Raw genomic sequence first — 1,519 nt, forward strand, 5'->3', positions numbered from 1 at the left:
GGCCCCGGCCCCGCCCTCACTCCGCGTGCCCTGCCGGGGGCTCTGCACCCACGCGGCACCGAGTGGCGGCAGGGACGTCAGGAGCCGGGGGAACGACGCTGAAGCGGCCTGGACGTCCCCGTCACCTTCCCCCGTGAGCTCCGCACTCCCCCGCACCCCAGCCCGGAGCTGCCGTGCACTGATGGTGCCCGATTTCTAAAACCACGCAGGTCGACGTATGCCGAGAGGAAGTGGCAGATGTCAGCGTGCACTCGGACGGACCCAAACTTCTAGTAAAATATCGGATGTGACCTTGACGCTCCGCCAAGCGGGGCCTGAAAACGGCCACTGGGCCGCACTTGACGGAGCTTACACACCCAGCAGGTGTGGAAGGGGAGAGCTAGGGTCTGAACCAGGTCTGTCTGGATCCTGGGCTCATTCTCTCGAGCGCTGAACCCCCAGCCCGAGGTGCTCCACAGGGTCCTCCAGGTCCTGGGCCTGCTCTCTCCCCAGCATCCCACGGGACTCTCCACCACCAACCAAACCAGTGTCTGCCACGACCCTGACTGTGCCGTGTCCCTGCACCTGGTCCGCTGACACTCCCCGTCTGCAGGCCCTTGTGCTGAATGGGAAGCTTCCCACAGCCCCGAGACTCAGCGTCTCTGCTGGGCGCAGCCCCCACCGTGGCCCACGCCACGCTCCGGTCTCTGTGCCCCTGTAGACAGATCTCTGCCTTGCTCGCCCCTGTATCTCTGGTCTAGTACAGTGCTCCGTGCAGCAGGCACTGAAAAATATTCTGAATGAATGAATGACGTGAGCTTTGGTCCCAAACTGACAGGTATAAAGGACCAAAGACAGCGCAGCCACTAAGGAGACTGGAGGCCCCTCAAAAACTAGCAGATCTGCCGTGTGCCCAGCAACCCCACCTCCGGGTGTTTATTCACAGAAAACAAACACTCATTCAAAACTGCACACACCCCTGTGGTCACCGCAGTGCTATTTACAGCAAGACGTGGAAGGGACCTCAGTGTCCCTGATGGACGGCTGGATGAAGGTACGGTGCACGCATTCAACCAAGTACCACTCAGCCACCAGAAAAGAGGGAACCCTGCCACGCAACAACACGCACGGACCGTGACTGAGTCAGAGACAAACTGCACGACCTCGTGTGGGATCTAAACACACAAAACAAGCAGAAACACACGCACAGAAGCCGAGAACGGACCGACGGCTGCCAGAGGGGCGAGGGACAGTCACAGTGATAACTGCACAGGCACGGACGGTCGCTAGACTTGGTGTGGTGGCCACACTGTCAGGTCTGTAAACGTCGAATCACTGTATCGTGCACCTGAAACGCATACCTAAATTTCAAAAAGCTGACACTCCCTGAGCACGTGGCACCTCCATGTCATTTGCGCCTCCCGGCCGGCCCTGCAGTGGGCGACATCACGTCCGCCCCACGGAACCGGAAACCGAAGGTGCAAAGCCAGACGCCAGGTCCCTCGCCAGGCGGCACAGGCCGAACTCGGCTTCCCCCAGA

General features: G+C 60.5%; 1 protein-coding gene across 1 annotated transcript in view; it reads right to left on the minus strand.

The window, feature by feature from the left end:
* The window catches only part of TARBP1 (TAR (HIV-1) RNA binding protein 1), a gene marked incomplete at both ends in the record, with an annotated part of 60,335 nt that overhangs the window by 8,462 nt on the left and 50,354 nt on the right, over positions 1 to 1,519 (minus strand). Inside the window, one exon of the mRNA XM_023519777.1 lies at positions 49 to 195. Within this exon, the coding sequence (XP_023375545.1) occupies positions 49 to 195 (147 nt within the window). The remainder of the gene's footprint in view (positions 1 to 48; positions 196 to 1,519) is intronic.

Source organism: Pteropus vampyrus, unplaced genomic scaffold (genome assembly GCF_000151845.1).
Source record: "Pteropus vampyrus isolate Shadow unplaced genomic scaffold, Pvam_2.0 Scaffold237, whole genome shotgun sequence".
NCBI classification, from domain to species: Eukaryota; Metazoa; Chordata; class Mammalia; order Chiroptera; family Pteropodidae; genus Pteropus; species Pteropus vampyrus.